Source organism: Tachypleus tridentatus, unplaced genomic scaffold, assembly GCF_004210375.1.
Source record: "Tachypleus tridentatus isolate NWPU-2018 unplaced genomic scaffold, ASM421037v1 Hic_cluster_2, whole genome shotgun sequence".
In the NCBI taxonomy this organism is placed as follows: domain Eukaryota; kingdom Metazoa; phylum Arthropoda; class Merostomata; order Xiphosura; family Limulidae; genus Tachypleus; species Tachypleus tridentatus.
This window is the reverse complement of record NW_027467782.1, coordinates 27,003,116-27,021,975: the sequence shown is the minus strand read 5'-3', so window position 1 is coordinate 27,021,975 and position 18,860 is coordinate 27,003,116. Positions and strand designations below refer to the sequence as shown.

The 18,860-nt window shown below is 29.9% G+C and overlaps 1 protein-coding gene across 10 annotated transcripts in view; it reads left to right on the top strand.

Moving 5' to 3' along the window:
- Positions 1 to 18,860, top strand: part of LOC143242450 (anoctamin-2-like) — a 67,925-nt gene that overhangs the window by 27,805 nt on the left and 21,260 nt on the right. For all 10 annotated transcript variants that reach the window (XR_013022710.1, XR_013022712.1, XR_013022713.1 and 7 more), the window contains 9 exons: positions 6,941 to 7,089; positions 8,272 to 8,390; positions 11,724 to 11,779; positions 12,062 to 12,165; positions 13,822 to 13,956; positions 14,418 to 14,581; positions 15,785 to 15,867; positions 17,518 to 17,589; positions 18,613 to 18,690. Coding sequence is in view for 2 of the 10 variants with exons in the window: in XM_076485855.1 (XP_076341970.1) it covers positions 6,941 to 7,089; positions 8,272 to 8,390; positions 11,724 to 11,779; positions 12,062 to 12,165; positions 13,822 to 13,956; positions 14,418 to 14,581; positions 15,785 to 15,867; positions 17,518 to 17,589; positions 18,613 to 18,690 (960 nt within the window). In the remaining 8 variants the exon portion in view is untranslated. The remainder of the gene's footprint in view (positions 1 to 6,940; positions 7,090 to 8,271; positions 8,391 to 11,723; positions 11,780 to 12,061; positions 12,166 to 13,821; positions 13,957 to 14,417; positions 14,582 to 15,784; positions 15,868 to 17,517; positions 17,590 to 18,612; positions 18,691 to 18,860) is intronic.

The window sequence follows — 18,860 nt, the reverse complement described above, 5'->3', positions numbered from 1 at the left end:
GGAAGTTTTACCAGTGTTTAGAATTATGTTGAAAACTTGTACTGTATTAATTATAACCAAATATTTATGTAATTATTCTTTTTCAACTTTGTATATTCTACTTCAAATTGTCTTCAACTATATGCAAGTTTGAACTAAAAAATATTAAATAAATTAATTAATTTACACAAGTATATTTATGATGTGAATAAAAAGTATCTTCAAACAAAACACTGTATCACTGATATTAATCAGAGCTGAAGTTATTATACTATTACTGTATTTAGTTGTTATACAATTATTTCTTTGTAAATTCATGGATTTCCCTTTTTTGTCTGGTGGAATGTGTTAAGTAAGTTTGTTTCCTTTGCATGACCATAAAACTCAGTGTGATGTTCCTTCCTAAATGATGTTCAACAGCTGTGTGACACTGCATGTTGTTAATCCACCACTGGAAGTAGTTCTTTAATTTGATTTTGTGATTACACTGAAATGGTGTTTAGAAGAGAACAGCTTTTGATTTTCTCATTTTTGGATTAAGTAAAGTAAAATGCAAATAAATTCTTAGCATTTACAGACATTTGTGAAGAGATAATTTTAAAGCAACATATCAAGGGAGTTGAAACCAGTTATGTCTTAAATGTTGCATTTTGTAGAAAAGAAATATTACATATTTGGATAGGGTTTTTTTGTCTACCATCACATCCATCCTGGTTGATAAATCCTTGTGTTGAAAAAATGTTTGTGTTGGCACAGAAACGTTACATACAAAAGATGGATTTAAAATCCTGTTTTTACATACTCTTAATTTGGAATCTATAATCAACTAATTAAGAAAAATTTACAGTTTACTGTGACATGAAAAATTTCTTCATGAAATTCCACATAGTGGTTATATTCCCAGTCTTTGCTGCTTCTGAGATATCTTAATGTTAAATGTATGTGCAATGAAGAGGTCAATGGAACAGTACTAACTTATGAATTGTAAAAGATATATCACAGCTTTTATAGTTGGCTAATTTTTTTTTCAGAAACATTACAGGATCAATTACTTTTATGAAATATTAATGAGTTTTATTTGTTCCACAATTTTTTTGCACACAGTTGTCAGCTATAAAACTTAACTACTGATTGTAGCAGTGACAGTTTGAAATAATTTTCAAAATGTTTGGCAAAATTTGTGCATTTTTGTTTGGATTAAAATGATTATTATAACATTCTTGTATTATTTTAAAAATGATCGTGTTGTTATACTATTCCTTTGATATTTTCTATACATCAATCCTGAAATATTACACGTCAGATAGAGCATAAAATACTGATATACGTGAATTCTGATGAATCATAAGTTAGAAAAAGTGTTCTTTCTTGCTGTCCTTTCGTTTTAGAGATTAATGTAAATTTTGGAATAATTGTTTTTGGATAATTGTTTATTATCTTTAGAGTAGAAGGGTATATTTTCCTAAGCCAAATTTTTAAGTTTGCTCTGTACTTGTTTGGGATGTGGTTTTGAAGCTTGTTACTGTTTTTGAATGTATTGTTGCAAATTCTTTCATGGATTTTAAAAGGTTTTAAATTGTTTTGCTTCTCTAAATATTCTGTATAAACATCTTTCCTCACAGAGGACTGTGATGTATTTCTCGAGTGTATTTAGTAAATCCTTTCATGGCTGTGTTGCACTGTCAAATTATTTGAACTGTGTTTCGTTAAAAGCATTCCGTATCAATATTCTTCTTCATAAAGGGCTTTGACAAACATTCTTGAGTCTCTTCTGTAAGTATACTCATGACATTTAATATTGTCAAAGGACCATTGATTTGCCATAAACCAAATGTGTAAAAGTTAATCATTTTAGGTACAGTGCTGTAATTCAAATCTGTCTCATCATACTAGAGCGTTAACATGCAGATCTTTCTCTTAAAGTGTGATTAAGGAGATAACTCGTTATATTTGCACTTAAGCATTTTTTTTTTTTTTACTGTAATGACTTTCATTCATTCTGAAGCAACTAGTGCTAAATACCACTTATATTCTTTAAATATGTTTACAAATGTAGGTGTATTGTGGTGAATAAAGGAAAATTCAGTCATATAAATTACAGTCCCCTACTGCAAGGAGTTTACTTTTCTGGGGTTACTGATGAGGGAGCTGATTTCGAATAAACTGCTCTAATTTGGTGAAAAGTAATGTTTCAAATGATAAGCTTGACTTCATGTTTTTTTCTTGCTGAAACATATGGTATATATATATGATAATGAGAAAAAGAGTCAACATTATTCTAAAGACCACTGTCACTCCTTGTACCATCCCTAATTGCTATGTAGCATAATACATTCAACTGGTGGGAACTTATTCAGTGTTACATCATCACTGTTTACAAGGAAGGGATGATAGGAGGATGTCAACAGTATAATGTGGAGTTGGTGTGATAAAAACTATTGTTGTGATACAATATTTTAACAGAAGGCTACAACAAAGTCAAGACCATTATGTAATTAATTTGAATATCTGATACAGGACAGCTGTCCACATAAAACCGATGAAAATCAACTCAGTAATAGATATTACTAATTAAATATACGGTTTTACATTTTTGCTTGTAATCTCTTTGTTGTTGTCAGTTGAGTATTGTTGTTTGTTAGTGATATTCTTGGCTGTAATTCCAGTTATAACTCATGATAATAATTAGCTTAGGTGATTTAGGATAGGCTTAATTCCGTATAATAAGCTAGCAATATAAATTAATTTTTATGATTAAAATGTCATGACAAAAGTAGTGCTAATAAAAATAGATTTATAAAACAAACTAACTTGTATTGGTACCACAAAATCCATAAAACAATTCTCCACTTTGTGCTGCATTCAAGATTCAATAAATTAGAAAAAAGTTTATGCAAGAGCTATTTCTTTATTGCAGAACATAGTTTCAAATAAAAATACTCTGATAACAAGAACATTACTTCACTGTGGCTGCACATGTGTGTTTCATTATATCTTTACTGATGTAATGTGTAAGTACAGGAAGTAATGAATAAAGTGAAACTATAAGAAGTAGCTGGAAAGCTAACATCATTATTATTATTATGACTAAGGACAAGATGTAGTACAAATGGTAAATACATTTACTACAACAAAATTACTGTTAGTACTGTAATAATACACCATGTAAAGAACATGCTTTAATTATATATAGTAAGATATTAAAGAGAAGTAAAGCTAATCGTGGCTGCAATATAACAGTGATTCATTATTACCTTAAAATTAATTTTAGAGAAATTATATTGTTGATTGTTATGTATTGTAATTTATCTCAGATCAGTCTCCAATTTATCATGTTACGTACATAATGTATTACAATTTCAAACAGCTGGAAATTTTAATTTAAATGTTAATTAAGTGTTGATATGTATTAAATTTGTCATTTGTCAACAAGATTGATACACACAAAAGATATTTAATGTCCTTGTAAATATACTAATGCCATAACTCAATTCACTGAAGTTAAACAGGTTGTGATGTTCAGTATCTATAAACATTCCTGATCAAATTCTATAGTTTTCTGATTAATAAGTATTAATCACAATTATAGCTTCTGTGGCTTGCAGTGCACTGATTGTAGTGATAAAAAAAAATTGTTCTGCCTTTTGGTGCATCGATTTATATGGTTTAAGGAGATATTCTTGAATGTTAAACCATTTTTAAATATGTGTAAGCATTTTTGTAAAATAAATATTGTTGATTCTTACTCTCAAGAATCTTCTACAAAGTTAGAAAACAGCTGGGGCTTGCATAATACACGTCCAACAATATACACTACAACCATCAAATTGAAAGAAATGTAGGCATCAGAACAAATGCATAACAGTGAATCTGTTGCATGATGTGTGAAAGATTTGAAAAAAGTTTTATTATTTTGTAAAACTGTTACTCGTGTTATTGGTGGCAAAAAAGGTTATTGGATTTCTAACAATGTTGAAAAAATATGGTGTTTGCTTTGTGATAGGGGAAACATCATTTGTGAAACATTAGAGTGAGCATATGAGCTCTGTCTGTGAAATCTTGTAATGTTGTTTAACCAAACTGTTATTTGTCAATATAGAATAATATGCTTTGATTTTTTTTTTTTTTTCCCCCAAAGTAAATTCTGGCAGATATGTTTTATAGTGTTTAGAACTCTGATCATGACTTTCACAAACACAACTAATATGCAAAGATTTATTGTGTAAAATATTGAAGTTGGAAGAAATATAAATCTGAAACTTGTGAAATTAATTCCTTTAGTTATTTCCTGTATTTGTTGAGTAAAAATACATAGCTTGTAAGAATTTGCGTGTTTAAAAAACCGTGATAACTTTGATGGAAAATATTATCATAGAAACATCTAACATTGAGTATTAATTCCTGTAGTTTGCAAAATATATTGAAATTATTTATGAATGATATTTTTAAAATTTTAATTAAAAGAAAATGGTGTAATTATTACTATAATCAAATGTTTTTATTTATTTTTTTTTTATTTTAAACAAAGCTGCATGAGGGCTATCTGTGCTAGCTGTCCCAAGTTTAGTAGTGTAAGACAAGAGGAAAGGCAGCTAGTTATCATCACCCACTGCCAACTCTTGGGCTACTCTTTTATGAACAGATAATGGGATTGGCTGTCACATTATAATGCCCCACCACTGAAGTAGTGAGCATGTTTGGTATAATGGGGATTTGAACTCGCGACCATCGGATTACGATTACGAGTGGAGTGCCTTAACAACCTGGCCATGCTGGACCTAGTGGGAGTGTCAACATCATCGTGGCTAGGAAGCAGTGGTGTAGACTGATTGAAGAATGCTGCCAATGCTGTTTGTCTAGCATGCTCACCTTTTATCTCTGTAAAGTTCTTTATACAAGATTAGGGCATTTTAAACATTGTGTTCAATTATTGAGGGTTCAATCACAATTTTGGTCTGGATTTTGACAGTTTGATAAAATAGTAAAAATCAATTTGGCAGCTTTTTCTGTTTTAAAAACAATTGTTATTCTGGTTCTTAGTCATCTTTCTATTCATAAGCAGCTAATTTTGGTCAGTGTTTTATCAGTTCTTCATTGGAAATTTGTTTATTGTATGATATCAGTAAGTCATTGATGAGTTGCTCTTCAATTCCACTAAAATCCAAACTGATGTGATTTTTGTTTAACAAGAGGTTGAAAATTGTGCACACGTTTTAGCCAGTTTTTTTTTTTGTTTTTTTTTCCAAACTGCATTCATATTGGAGGTTGTAACCTCTTCACGTTCTTGATGTTCAATGGTTTCCAGAAACTTCTGATTTAGGTGTTTCTGTTGCTATCTACTGCCCCTGATCATTTATCTGAAGATTTGTCACAAGTTATATGTTTTAAAAGAAGCTATGATGTATTGATTTATAGGTTGGATCAATGAAGTGGTGTTTGGAGGAAGAAACTCCACAGAAATGTTTGTTGATATGTAAATTAGGTTGTTAGGGTGATTTTGTGATTTGTCATCAACCACTAGTGATTTATGGGCAGCATTTTCCATAGAGAAACATCTCTCTACTGCAGGGCAGAAAAGTTGTAAACAAATCCTCAAAATTTGTTTTGTTGTTTAAACTTGTTCTGTCTGGCATCTTCTTCCAATATAGATCAGTCTTTCAAATGTTGAAAACCTGATGGGTCATATGTCCTCTTTGTTCAATAATATCTTTTAAAACTGGTTGGCATATTGATGTTGCTTCCTTGTCAGCACTTACCACCTGTAGGCTGTGTAAATTATGCTCTTTTTTTTTAATCTGTCAAGTCAGCATTTGCTATCCATTATCTTCAGGCAATACTGATTTAGTAACTTAACAGATGCACGTATGGAAGACTCAGCATTTTGAATAATTTTCTCTTTCTTGATAGTTGCTGTAGTTGATGGTGAGAACTTAAATGCTTTGGAGTTTTTAGTAAGTCTTTGGCTTTCATCAAACTTCTTGATGGTTTCCAGTTTTGTTGTAACTGAGAAGGCTTTTCTCGCAGTTTTTTTGGCTTACCGCTGGCACTGGAATCACTTGCAGTACACTTGCTAATCATTTTGTATTTAAGGACAGAGTATAGTCCAAATAAAACTATAAGTACATTGGTTGATGCCTTTCATGATCCAGACAAGACACTTGGGATGTATGAACTTTTAGCACACAGACTGGTTAAACTAACGTGTCATGACTTTTTTTAATTTAGATTCAAAATATAATTAAACCACTTAACTACCATGATGTACGAACAAACTTGACAACAAACCATAGATGATAATGCAGCTTTTAAGATATAAATATTTTTAGTTCTTAATAATATAAGAAAATATTTAAAACAATTTTAAATTACCCTAGTGTGAGAATTTGAATATTTGTTCTTTAGTTATGACCTCTTTTGAACTTCCCCCTTAAACTATGAAATGTTATGTAAAATGTCATTGATCTTCTAAATCTTTATCTTATATCCTTCAATCATATGGAACTACAGAGCAACCAATGAAGATGGAAGAACTTCTTGCCACACGTGCCCTTCAACTTGCTCAAATTTACAAATTGCTGATACATTTTTCTAAGTCCTATTAAATTTATAACCAATAGAAAGTCTAGAATACAAATAATTGATTAAAGTATGATTCATCCCATATGATCTTACAGATAATTGATAAATTTAGCTAATTAGAGAGCCAGAGACAGTGAGATATTTTCTCAATGACACACTGAGTATATCCTGCTTCAAACATAAATTATTGTGATATTATATTTTCCTTCCTTTCTCTCTCTCTCTTTTGAAGAATAGTATCAGTTTTTTTTAACAGATTTTCTACTGGTTATAAATTATGTTGTGATAAATTTGTTATACATTTCACATGTATTTTTGAGGAGTTCAGCATTTTTAAAATCATACACCAGTTTAAAAAATGTTATTTTTGTATTTCTTTTAGGTACCAGAGTTTCAGCTTTCAAGGGGTAATGAAAAAAAATTAAAAGGAGGTATAAGTGGTGTTTGTCATTCAATTTCACACCTCTTTGCCTCCAAAACATCAAAGAGGCAACAGTTTACAACTGAATATAGAAGAGCTAGGGAATACTTGTAAGTACACATGTTTGGGCTTTCTGGATTTTATTTGCTACAAATCTTTGTTAATTTTAGTCAGGTGATATCCTGTACATTGAGTGTTTTAATATTTTTAATGTTTGGTTAGTTTTGTATTTTGGCCAAAGCAACTTAAGGGCTAACTGTGTTAGTCATCCCTAATTTAGCAGTGACATACCAAAGAGAAGACAGCTACTTAGAACCACCTACTACCCACTCTTGAACTACTTTTTTTATTAACAAAGAGTGAAATGGATTTTAATGTTACAACATCCCAATAGGTAAAAGTATGAACATGTTTTGGGATAACAGGGATTTGAACCCATAAACAACAGATAGTGAGTCAAATCATTACCATCATTTCTTTTCACTGTGGGCTTGGTTGAATCTGCCAAGTTTGTGACTCCAAATTTATCTTTATAGTTTCACCACAATAATTTCTAATACGTTTTGTGTATCTTCATAAAAATTTCATCAACTGTGAATGATCATTAAATCATTTGTTGAGAAAAACATAATTTATAATGAAGTCTCTTTCACTGCAAGAGTCTGTGAATATGTGGAATCAGAAAATTGACTACTGTGGGTGTAAAGTGATTATCATGTAGATTAAAAACGTAAATCATCTGAAATTTAAATTTAAACATCGTAAATAAACTTAAAACATTTTAGTCAGTGAAACTAGACTGTATTTTGTATTATTCTACCCAAACTCTGTATGAGGTTTGTCAGTATGACCAATCTTGTAACCATTAAAATAAATCAAAATTATCCTTTTTTTATTTGTAAAGTTGGTTAGAAAGTATTTTAGATTTAACAAAAGATTTGTCTTTATTATTAAGCCTGTATGGTTCATCAGCTTCTATATTAAACATTTTAGATTGGCAAGTAAGATCTATATTTAGTGCATGTAATGTCACATCAGAATAAGATAAATAACATAAATCATAGCATCCTTTACTGGCCCAGTAAAGGTTTCCAGTAAGAAAAGAGTATTGTCATGTCACTACATCTGTGTTATTATTTATTGTGTTATACATCTTAAGGAACTCTAATAGTTAATTACTTTTTAAATGTGACTTGTTGTTCTGACAGATGAAAGAGGTTTGTAATTTTAAAATATTTTGTTCATGTGTGTTCACATTTGTGTAAAAGTTATTTTTACTGGTCTTGTTAAAGATATGATGTTCCAGAGAAAAAAGAAGATTTTTTCAATCCAGCCCAACGTGCTCAAATTGTGGACTTCATTTTGAAGAGAAAAAGATTCAGTAACAACACAAACGAATCTTATGCATTTGGCAAGTGAAAAAAAACACACTATATTTTAACATAATATGTATTTAGTTTCTTTTCTGTATAATTTACTGTGCATTAGAATTACTGAAAAAAATTCTTAAGCTAAATTTATACATTTTGAAAATATATTTCTTCATTATGAACTGAGTCATTAGATTATCTGGGAGAGAAAACTGATTTTTTTCTATTACTTTTATAAAATATGAAATTCTTTTATGTATCATACTTATACCTTGTATTTCAAAATGATAACACTTAGTGATGAGTTTATAATAATTAATATGCATGTAGGTAGCTTTTTCTGAGAGGTACTAAAAGTATAAAAAAAAGTTTCCAAACAAAGCAAACTTTTTAAATTGACTTTTGTAATAATTTCTGTAAATCTTCCAACTATTCTGAAAGGTAGTTCATCATGTTTACTTGTAAAAAAGTTTTACACAAAGTACCATCATATACAAGTGGTGATACAAATTTCAGTTTTGAGTACAAATTAGCTTTCATAAATTGTTTTCTCTTTTGCTGCAACCTCTTCTGCGAGTGATTCAAAGTGCTTGTTCCACAACTGCCTCCCGTGTTGTACACAAAAAAGTGAATCACACACTTTTATGGAAAGTCTATGTTAGGATTTACTAACAGGAACAGCAAGCAAGTAAAATTTACAGTAAGATGGAAACATGAGCTAAACATAATTACAAATAAGAATCTGAAATTTGCATAGCTTACCTTTTTGATTTACTGATATATCCTTAAATTATTTAGTTCAGCATGATCAGATGGACAGGGCACTTGCAACACAGTCTGAGGGTTGCAGATTTAAATTTCTGTCACACCAAACATGCTTGCGTTTCAACTGTGGGGGCATGATTGTGTAACAGTCAATCCCACTATTCATTGGTAAAAGAGTAGCTCAAGAGTTAATGGTGGGCAGTGATGATTAGCTGCCTTCCCTCTAGTCTAAATTTGGGACATCTAGCACAGATAGTCCTCAAATATTTCGTAAAAATCATGTTAAAAAATCTGTTAATTAAAAGTTAGTGTGTATTTTTAGGGCTAACACTTAAATATCTGTGTCTTAAAATACCCTTTGGGTTATAATGATTTGTACTTGTCATCATTATATTTTGTTTTGACCTTGTACTGACCAGCTGCTGATTTATTTTCTCATGTATATATAAAATCCCAAGATGGAATGTCCACCTGAACTTTTCTGTCATATTAAACTTTACAATTTAAATTCAGAGACTTGTATTTTTTAATGTAGTTTGACATAAGACTATCAGTGTGTACTAGAAGTTTTGTTATTTATCACATGATGTGAACAGTTAATGAATCTAATTTTATATAGCAAACTGACAAGAAGTGTTTAATATTCATAAGTTAATACACAGAAAACAAGAAGCTATAATTATTAGAATGTACTGATTGATTGGTTGGCTACCTTTGCTTATTAACACTTGATTATATCTCATAAGTTTCAACTAGATTAAGTTTTAGTCCTAAAATTAATTGTGCTGAATAATATTCATAAATATAAAAATTAATAGCTATAACTGTACTGTACACAAGTAATCAATATTTCTCATAAAGATCTGTCTGTGAATTTCTAAAGCCTAAAATGAATCAGTCTGAGTGAAAGTTTCCATTTGAAAAGTAAAAAAAATACTTCTTTTCAAAAATATTTTTCTGGCAAAACTTTACATATCATCTACTATTTTTCAACCGTAATACTAATAGAAATGAAATTACCAATGTGCAGTGAAATGAGAAACTGAAAAATATGAAATATAATGAACAAACATGTTTTTTCCTCTCTGAATGCTAGGCTTTCTATTTTCTTCAAAGTTTCAACTTAGCATCTCCCTATACTCTTCTTTTAATTTTATGGTTTTACTGCCTGTACATAGAACAAATGTCTCCTGTCTAAAGCTTAGGAAGTTGTAATATTGACAGATTAACTGATGAATAAAGAAATAGCAGAACATAGGTGAAAAACTAAAGATGTTATGAGAACAGTATAATTATGATGTGAGAAAAATGTGAGTTCAAGAAGTCTTAATAGAAACAAATAAAATCTTTGTAACCCTGGGTATTCCTGATACAATCACACAGAAGTGGAAACCAATGCACAGTTAATTTAAATAACTTCAGCTGTGGTCCACTCTGTATTTTATGTAGAAAGTAAGCAACTTTCCCTAATGTTTAGGTCAGTCCTATATAGTTAGCATTGTAACAGGTAAAAACAAGTTGTTTTGTGTTGTGATATAATATACATAGTCGTTTGATAATAAACAGTTTGGAAAGAAGTCAGTTAATTCTGCTCTTAGACTGTAACCCACTATAAGTATTGGAGGTGTGTGTGCTTTTTTATTTGGACAATATATTGTACAGGTCATTCAAGATGTTGTAAAAACATGTTGGTTCAAGATGTCTTGATAGAAATGAATAAAAAACCCACAATTTGAGCACTTTTGAAAAGTGGATCTTTCTTCAGTTACAAATTAGAAATGGTGGTGTAATCAAATGAGTGATATACAAATAAAGGTAGTTTAGTGACATCAGGAACATCATGTGGTTTTCCAAGAAATGTCTATTTCTCTATGTTCTTGTGTAAACGTCTCATTTCCAGTATAATATAGCCAATGGTGATAATATATGCGAAAAGGTGCAAGGAATATTTTACTTCAGAAATGGCTGAATATGTGTGTATTTAAAACTGCACTTATAAGTAAAGTAAAGGTGACACCTGGAGACAGGTTGAAAAAGATATACTAATTAGTTTATAAAAAATTATATGAAAAATTATCTTAAACAAATAGTATGTGTCAGTAAATTCAGCTTTCACAATATGAGAATAAATAAGCAAAGAATAAAAATAATTTTTTTGACAAAGATGAAACCAGTGAACGAAGATCAACGATTCCAGGTTCCAGATTAAGTCCAAAAGGTTGATCAGTATTTAGATTAGCAATCCAATAAGTTTCTTTTTTATTTCTCTGTAAGCTTTAATTTTGAATCCTGTTTTCAATGGTTCAGCAGAACAGTATAATGAAACCTTATTTCATCTGAATAAGAAAGTGAAAATTTGGTAAATAATAATATGGTTATAGGCTTCTTAAACTACTAAAAAAGACTTAGTCACTGGCAACCCTGTAGTACTTGACATGTGTGCTTGGGTTTGTTACGTATGATATGTGCGTTTCAATATATATGACATGATATATAGTGATGAATAAAAGTCATTGCAATCACTGTTAACATTGTTTTATTAAATATTTTTATATTTAAATATTTCATGCCTTATGTATTTATACTGTGTTTTTCTCCTATTTTTTCAGGAATAACAAAGCTTATCAAAGATCGTGTCTCTGAAGCTGCCTTTCCTTTACATGAGGTCAGTTAACTTATTGGATTCTTCTTTCCAAGTGTGCGTGATGTTGATAAAGTACAATTTTTCATATGTTAAAAGTATTGTTCACAGTTATTTCTACAGCCAGTGTGTATTATATCAGGTTTATGACCTGATGAATTTGTGTGATAGGGTTGCTCCTGTAGTTTGTTATTAATATTATTTTCCAGCAAAGTACACTTTAACATATTTTTATTAGTTGATATTTCACTTTCTGTATCAGTAAAATAATGGTTATGTTGATAATTTATTTTGACGTATTATTAGGGGGAATGTCATTCTTCAGATGACAAAGCTCCCAGGAAATGGTTATTGAACAACTGGGCTTCGTTTTCAACAATATTTAAAAAGCAACCCCTTGATGACATCAAGTGAGTGTTAATAATTTCCTGGACAGAATTTATTTATTTAATATAAAAAATCACTTGGTAAAAGTTTTGAGTTTTACCTAAAGATTGAAATTACCAAAAAAACATCTTATATTTGTATGCCATGTTTAGAGTCTCAGTTGGAGTTTTATTCTTACAAGTTGTGTTTTGAAAGCGATCATTCTGAATACAATAATTATGTATAAGGAGAGTCAGTCATGATAGGAGGGAGAGAATTCTCTTTTGTTGCTATTGTATTATATTTATTGAGCTACAAAATTCAATAAAGATGTGGTAATAACCAACCAAAAGAGATGTAGATCTAATAGAATTAGCATGTAGTTAATCAGATGTTTCTGTTATATAATAGTTTTAATTTCTGAATTTCAAAAGTAAAATATTTTAATTTGTAACGTCTTAGTGTTTACATTTCTGTATCACGTGATGGCACTTGTTTGTTTAAAATTGCTAAACTTAGACATCTTTTCACTTGTGTTTGGTTCACTGAAATTGAATACAGCTCTGTTCGACATACAGTCTTTCAAAATAAAGTAAATAATCTCTCTCTCTCTCTGTCTTTGACATTTGCTATTACATTATTGATAACCATTAGAAAATAAATATTTAATATTCTCTTTTATGTATAATGTCATCTCGTTCACAGGATGGCTTTTAATTTTTTTGGAACATAGATTCAAATCTGCTATTACTATGTTTAGTTTAACCAGCCAAGGAAAGTGTTTTGATGCACAATGTTTAGTTAGAAAACCAGTTAAATTGTAATAATTATAAGACATTGAATTCTTTGTGTTTATTATTGTTTGTGCTCTAAATTGTGTGTATGAAATTAATAAATAATTTGGGGAAAAAATGAAAAACAGCCCCATGGAAAATTTGGGTTAGCCTCTATCAATACTTTAAGTCTTTGACAACAAAAGAAATTACAGCATTCACAATAAAGTACTAGATTTTGTTATTTTTTATGCACATATTTTGTTTGTTTTTATTATAAAAAAAATACTTATTAGGTAACATTAGAATATATGAATGAAGAAATAGATTAATTTATTTGCAATATATGTATATACTTTTGAAGATTGTTTGTATGACATAACTTTATGCTGTAATTTGAACGAAGTGTATACAAGGTGATTCCTGGGTTGTTACATAGGCTTAGTATGAAGGAAGTTGTCATATTTAACTGATACAAGCCTGAAGATAGTCAGGATAAACAATGATAAGCTTTTATTGTGCTCTGCAGGGATTTTAGAAAGGAAAAATTTTCATATTTTTTTTGGTGTGGTTACAAGGTTAAACAAATGGCCTGAGCTCATGTAATGTGAAGGTAGAGACACTAATGCATGACATATAAATATTTTCCAAAAATAACTTGATATTCAATTAGAAGATTTTAGAAGCTATGCAAATGAAATTTGGAAACTGTAATATTAAAGATATAAACATATTATTAATTTTAGCATGAAAATCACTTTGCTCTCATACTAATCAGAGTTTAAAATTGAGACAAATCTTTATAAAAAAAAAAAAAAAAAAAGGTTCTTATGGATTGATTTTTTGGAGTTCCTCATTAGTTATTGTATCCACTATATTTTGTTTGATAAGAATCACTTTATTGTTTGTTCCTTTCAATTTTTTCAGGGAATATTTTGGAGTGAAAATTGGCCTCTACTTTGCTTGGCTGGGATTTTATACCTGTATGCTGATCCCAGCTTCAGCAGTAGGAGTGCTGTGTTTCATCTATGGGTTCTTCACCTTGGTGGGTGATGCTCACAGGTATGAATTAGGGGAGAAAAAAGTTAAAAGAGTTATCAAACAGTTTATTATTTTTTATAACTCATGTTTGATCATTTTCTAAATTATACCTCAAATAAATCAGTTATTTAGAGATATGTAATTGATGGAATGTGTTAAGTAATTAATCACTGGACTAATTAATCAGTGTTTAACTAATTAATTATTTTGCACAAGACATTTGTAGCTGGAATAATTGCAAAGAGTAATAATTGGAACCATTAATTTTATTGGTTGATATGTTTTAACCATTAATGTACCTAAAATATATTTTCAATAATTTTTGTGACAAATTGATTTAAACATAATTTCAATTAATTAGTTAGTTTATGTGGCATTATCATTGAAATTGATAGTTGTATATTATGATTGATTTAAATGTTCAACTGTACTGTGTTTATTCTATAAATTTAAAACAAAATTGCATTTTTTTTTTTTTACAGCAAGGACGTCTGTGAGAACCACAATGACGTAATTTTATGTCCTCGGTGTGACATAAAAGGATGTAAATATGAACAGCTAGGACAGACATGCACTTTTGTCAAAATTACACATCTTTTTGACAATGGTGCTGCTGTATTTTTTGCTGTTTTTATGTCACTCTGGGGTAAGTATTATATAGATTTACATGTTAAAGTTATATAAATAATATTCTCTTCTTCAGACTCTGTTAGAGCTTTCATACACAAAATATCAAATTTTTTGTAAATTAGTTTTAAGACTTTTTTAAGTTACGCTTTTCTTATGCCTATTTTCTTTTAGCATGTTGACTATCTAACATGCATAGTAATTTTGATTTTAAGGTTAAAAATGTTTGTGTGCATCAGAAAATGTTCAAATTTTACATATAAAATTTTTATAACCTCCAGATAATTATCAAACATTTTTGTACAAAGAAAAACATAATGTTTTGTCTGTTATTTTACTAATGAAACTCTGTATGGGCTTGATAGATTTGACCACTATAAACAATTAGGAAATTAATATAAATAATGCCTTTTTTCATTCTAGAATAACTACAAACTATAACTCATATAAAATAGCTTAAATTTGATAACATTATACATTTATATAGAAGGGGAGGACAAAAGAGTGCCTCTCCCTTGAAAATGTTAATTTATTTGATATTATTTTGGAATAGATCTTGTGAAGTGCATTTAACACATTTTTCTATTATCAAATAAAATATATAACAAATTAACAGTATTTTCGAGGAGGCCACTTTTCTTGTCCACACCACGTACATATATAAATTTATTATATTGATCTTTCAACTGTGTCTGGATAACAGTGTAGAAGTTACAATGACAAGGTGCATGTATGCTCATGCTACCATATCCAGTAACATAAAACTGACCTTACAAAGGACCTGAATTTTGGGAAAGTAACTCACTAAGAAAATCCTCATGATATGTGTGGTAATGGATGCCCATAGCAAAAGGGTTACTTCAACATAAAAACGTCCAACCTGCAATACTTGAAATGGTCTTAATTTCAAACCAACATAAAGCACATCAAATTTGCTACACATTCAAGACTTTAAACTTCTATTACTGAAGTCTCACATCAAACACTTCAAATTAATTCCAAAAGCATGTTATTACTTTGAGATATCTTGTCTGTAATTTGGGACTTTTCAAGGAAAAAAGAAAACACTTTACAAAGTTTATTATTACTAACACTTTGGTGAACAAAAATAGTTGAATAAATTATCATGAGCCATATAAGTTTAAAGAGTAATTTGTATTCTGTTGCGATTTTTGTCTTTAGTGATGATAAACTTTATCACTTTGTTTTTATTTACTTTCAGCCGTTATCTTTATGGAATTGTGGAAAAGATACTCATCAAAAATCACCCACCATTGGGATGCAACGAATTTTGACACCTTAGAGGTAATGTGTACTTTTATTTCAGTTATTAATTTATCACAATGGACTTGTGTATTTGACATGAACTTTTAACCATGGCAGTATACCTATTGTGATTGTGAAGGTACTAGTTGTGTCATGACAAATTTGACAGTAATCATACAAGTATTTTAATTATATGTTGTCAGTGTTGACTGTTATGATTGCAAAGTGATTTTTCATGTTAAGATTAAAAATACTTCATTTAAAAATTTTCAAATTTCACTTATGTAGTTCTTTAAACCTCCTTCATAAATATCAGATGATGTTTGCTGTCAGTAAAAAGTTTATTTTATCTGTTATTTTACAAGCTGTAACTTTCAAATGATCAGCCAATCTAAACATCCTCATAACCACCATAAAATTATGAAATAATTGTTAATTACTTTTTTATTGTGCTAAAATGACAACAAATTGTGACAATATACATCTTCTGTTTCTTCTTAATCTTACAGTTTTATTGACTTTTGAACCATGTTTAACTATTAATCCTTCCTTTGAGGGTTGCGGGTTTGCATTCCCATCACGCCAAACATGCTCGCCCTTTCAGCCGTGGAGGCATTCTAATGTCATGGTCAATCCCACTATCCATTGGTAAAAGAGTAGCCCAAGAGTTTGCGGTGGGTGGTGATGACTAGCTGCCTTCCCTCTAGTCTCACACTGCTAAATTAAGGACGGCTAACACAGATAGCTCTCGAGTAGCTTTGTGCAAAATTCAAAACAAACAGTCCTTCTTCACAAGTTTTAAATCACTTGGTGAACCTTCAGCTCATGTTACCCTTTTGAATTACATTAAACAATATGAAGAATATTTCTTATTACTATTCATTATTTTAGCTAATCTAACCTAACAACTTTCTTGTTTTTTCATTTTAGTTACTTTTATAGTAATAAATAAAGAATATTCATGAAAAACATAAAATGTACTGTTTACCAGCATCTTTTTTTGTTCTTTACTAATGGCACTACCACACTAAATGCCCCTTGCTGATATAGTGGTAAGTCTATGGATATACAACATCATAGAGAACTATTGGCAGCTTGTAAAAGAGAAGCTGTGTGCGTGCTAAATGACTAATTTCCTAGTGTATGACATCATGAACGAATAAGATAGAAAGCCGTAAAATAACTACTTTATAATAACTAATTTACATAAAATTATTCAATTCTTGTAGAGGTGATAAGTAAATTATAAAAAAAGGAAGAATCTAAGAACTTAAATACTATTAAAATTTGATTCAGTAATTACATTGTGATGCAAAGTTTACTTGTATACATCGATAATAAACTAGTTTAATTAAATTTTGAATTTAACTCTGTAAAAGGTTGTGACATATGCAGCTTGACCTTCTTGATGTGAAAGGGTTAATGACCTTGTTTTCCTGCCTTGAGTGGGTGCTCAGGACAAGTTTGTTTGTTTCCAGTATGATATTTACAGCTACTCTCTAGTATTTTCCTTTGAACATCTTTTCAAACTTTGATTTATAAAAATAATGTTTGAATGTTCCCTAAAGTTATTCTTTTGAGAAAGTTTCTCAAAAATACATGTTTAAAAAATGTAAATTTCTTAACACACAGATATGATGTTTTACCTGAACTCTTGATCATAATGTGTGTTTTTTTTTATATCACCAGGAACATCCAAGGCCAGAATATTTAGCCAAATTATCAACAGTAAAGAAAAAGAAAGTAAACTTTATTACAGGGGTAAGAACAGCAGTTATCAATTTATAATAAACATCAAAACAAACATCTGACTTTTTGTCCAGTTGTTCCCACAATTTGTCTTGTTTTTATACAAGTCTAGATCTATCTGTTGATGATGATTTTGCAATGTTGTAGTTGATTATCAGATTATAAGTTTTATGATGACACTAAAAGTGTTTGGTATTGGTTTTACAACAAAACTGTAACTAAATAACTCTATCAAACAAAATTAACAAGCGATGTATCTTTTGTATAAATTCTTTCTTAAAATTATTAAACTTAAAAAAATGCCTTATTCTTCTTCAAAAATGCAGTTATTTTGAGTAAATGGTCTTCAGAGGTACAATTTTAAAAGGGTGATAAAACACTTTTCTAAAAATAATTCAGTGTAAATGCATTACATGTAGTTTAAAAGACAGCAGAGTATAAAAAATACATGTGAATATCAAAAATGTAAAAGATCTTGGTAGAACATTGTTTGAAATTGAAAGTTTAAAATGTCAACTTTTATGCTTGTTTCAAATATTCTCATTTAAAGTCCCCGCCTGGCTGCCAGGTGGTTAAGGCGCTCGACTCGTAATTATAATGTGATGGTCAATCCCATTATTTGTTCGTAAAAGAGTAGCCCAAGGGTTTGTAGTGGGTGGTGATGACTAGCTGCCTTCCCTCTAGTTGTATACTGCTAAATTAGGGACAACTAGTGCAGATAGCCCTCGTGTAGCTTTGTGTGAAATTTAAAACAAAGCAAATAATTTAAAGTTCATTACATTTATTTTATCCCTTTTTTAAAAAACAAACAAACAAGTTAGATGTTCCAATGCCTAAGTTGTGGTTTTATTATCCCCTTCAAAAATAATGTAAATTGAACTTCAGAAGGAATATTACAGTAGTTTTTCATCAGTTCTGGTTCTTTTTTCTAAGGGCATGTGTTTGAACTTTGTTTCTTACGAGTTATGAAAATTTATTACTTAGTTTTTTACTGATGTGTTTTTCTAAATGCTTCTGTGATGTACACTGTAACAGGTAAACGAACCATGTGTTTCGTTTTGGAAGAGACGAGTACCGTGTACCATATTTTCCTGGTCTGTGGTGTTACTACTTGTGAGTATTTATTTATGAATTAATTTGAGTATGTAGGTGTGTACACTAGAGCTATGTGAACATTTAAGATTTCAGATTTAAAGAAGAACCAATTTTGAGAACAGTGAACTTTAGAAACAGGTTCAGTAGGTAATGAAGACTATTTGACACAGTGATGGTGTTTGGTATTC